This window comes from Austrofundulus limnaeus, unplaced genomic scaffold (assembly GCF_001266775.1).
Source record: "Austrofundulus limnaeus strain Quisiro unplaced genomic scaffold, Austrofundulus_limnaeus-1.0 Scaffold30, whole genome shotgun sequence".
NCBI classification, from domain to species: Eukaryota; Metazoa; Chordata; class Actinopteri; order Cyprinodontiformes; family Rivulidae; genus Austrofundulus; species Austrofundulus limnaeus.
In genome coordinates this window covers 690,852-692,434 of record NW_013952432.1, presented here as the reverse complement: position 1 = coordinate 692,434, position 1,583 = coordinate 690,852, and the positions used below count along the sequence as shown (strand labels likewise).

Below are 1,583 nucleotides of genomic sequence, written 5' to 3'. Positions count from 1 at the left end.
TAGTAAATTAAATCTTAGTTGAACCTGGTCCAGTCTCCAGGTCTACCCTGAGAACCCAGAAGAGTGCACACAACCACAATGAAACCAAACAAGTGTTTCAGTCTCTGAAAACAACCTTAAAAGGTCAGCACATCATAAGTAGCATTAAAATATAATAATAATAATAATAATAATAATTCAACCCTGAGAAAAATCAAAGGTTCCAGCATACATAATTGTGATATTTAACAGCTAAATCCTTTCTTTTTTTTAATATGTGACCAAGTTTGGCACATATGTAAAGGAGCAGCAGAAAATATACCTCAGAGGCAAATAGGTTTTACAATGTGAATTTCTGCAGAAAATGTTTCACAAAACTGCAAACACAGCAACAATTCCTTATAAGGCCATGTTTTGTTTTTACATTCTGCATTACTGCATTTTTACAAGAATACATCTATTGTTTCCAGTGTCTCGAGAACATGTGCAAATTAAACAAATGTAAAGCACCAAATAAAAATAAAAGGATTTCCTCAAATTTCAAGTCATAATTAAAGCAGCGGACCAGCAAGTGCTCRTGAAGCGACATCAAAAGAAGTAAGTTTGCACAAAAGGACTTGTGGTCCCAGTGTAAACAGGGCTGTAGTTGTATATCAGGGCTTTGTTCTCGTCCTCCTTAGATTCAAATCTGTGAAAGTTCTTCCTGGCTGCAGGGAGAGGAAATGATATGAGTTTTACAAATGAAACTTCAATACAGCAGCTGCACATGCAATATTAGGACAACTAACTAGTTTTGTTTTCATACCTTCACTGAYAAAAAACTCAGCCATGTAGAAGGTTGTCCTCACTGCTGATGGGGAATGAGGATTATAGGACTTGGACCATTCAAAGGCATTTTTCTCTGGATGCCACTGTGTCCCATAGATCGGGTAATCATAAGCTGAACAGAGGAACAATAGTAATGTAATTTTGCTGTGAACTTTACTACATCAATTAGGCATTTCTGCTTTTAACTACCTTCCACTGTTGAGACAAACTCTGTGTTCCCATCTGTATTTGTAGAGAGGACCTTGTAAAATGTCCTCAGTTCTTCATTTGTGTTGTAAGTCTGGAGGGAAAAAAAGCAAACAATAATAAATAAAACTATTGTTTTTTTATTATTTTATTTTGTTTAAAAGGCAGCAATCTTTATCACCCTGATGTTAGTTCTGATAATAAGAAAAAAAAAGGTTTTCTCATCATGTCAAGTATGAATAACRTACCAACATCCCCAAACTCCACTGGTGAGAGTTTTCAGTAAGAGGCTCTGATGACAGAGCTGCCATGAGTTCAGCTGGAATGTTTTTAAAAATCCTGCTGGTTTGGACATCTGAAGAAGAAACACATTGTGGTTATTAACAATTAAAAGAAATTTTGAAATCATATTTGAGTTAATTTATATATATTCAATTCAAAAATACTTTATTGATCCCAGAGGGAAATTAGGTGTTGTTGTAACTCATTTAACTAAAAACTTATTGTAGATGCTGATGGCTGTGGGCAGAATAGATCTTCTGTGGCGTCTGTATTACAGCGAAGTTGAAGAAGCCTCTGACTGAAGACAC

The 1,583-nt window shown here is 35.3% G+C and overlaps 1 protein-coding gene across 1 annotated transcript in view; it reads right to left on the bottom strand.

Annotated features, from left to right (window-relative positions):
- Nucleotides 1-622: 622 nt before the first annotated feature.
- LOC106515525 (gamma-glutamyl hydrolase) overlaps nt 623-1,583 on the bottom strand; it is a gene marked incomplete at both ends in the record, with an annotated part of 2,415 nt that continues 1,454 nt past the window's right edge. The window contains 4 exon segments of the mRNA XM_014005364.1: nt 623-686; nt 785-919; nt 997-1,087; nt 1,242-1,348. Of these exon segments, the coding sequence (XP_013860818.1) occupies nt 623-686; nt 785-919; nt 997-1,087; nt 1,242-1,348 (397 nt within the window).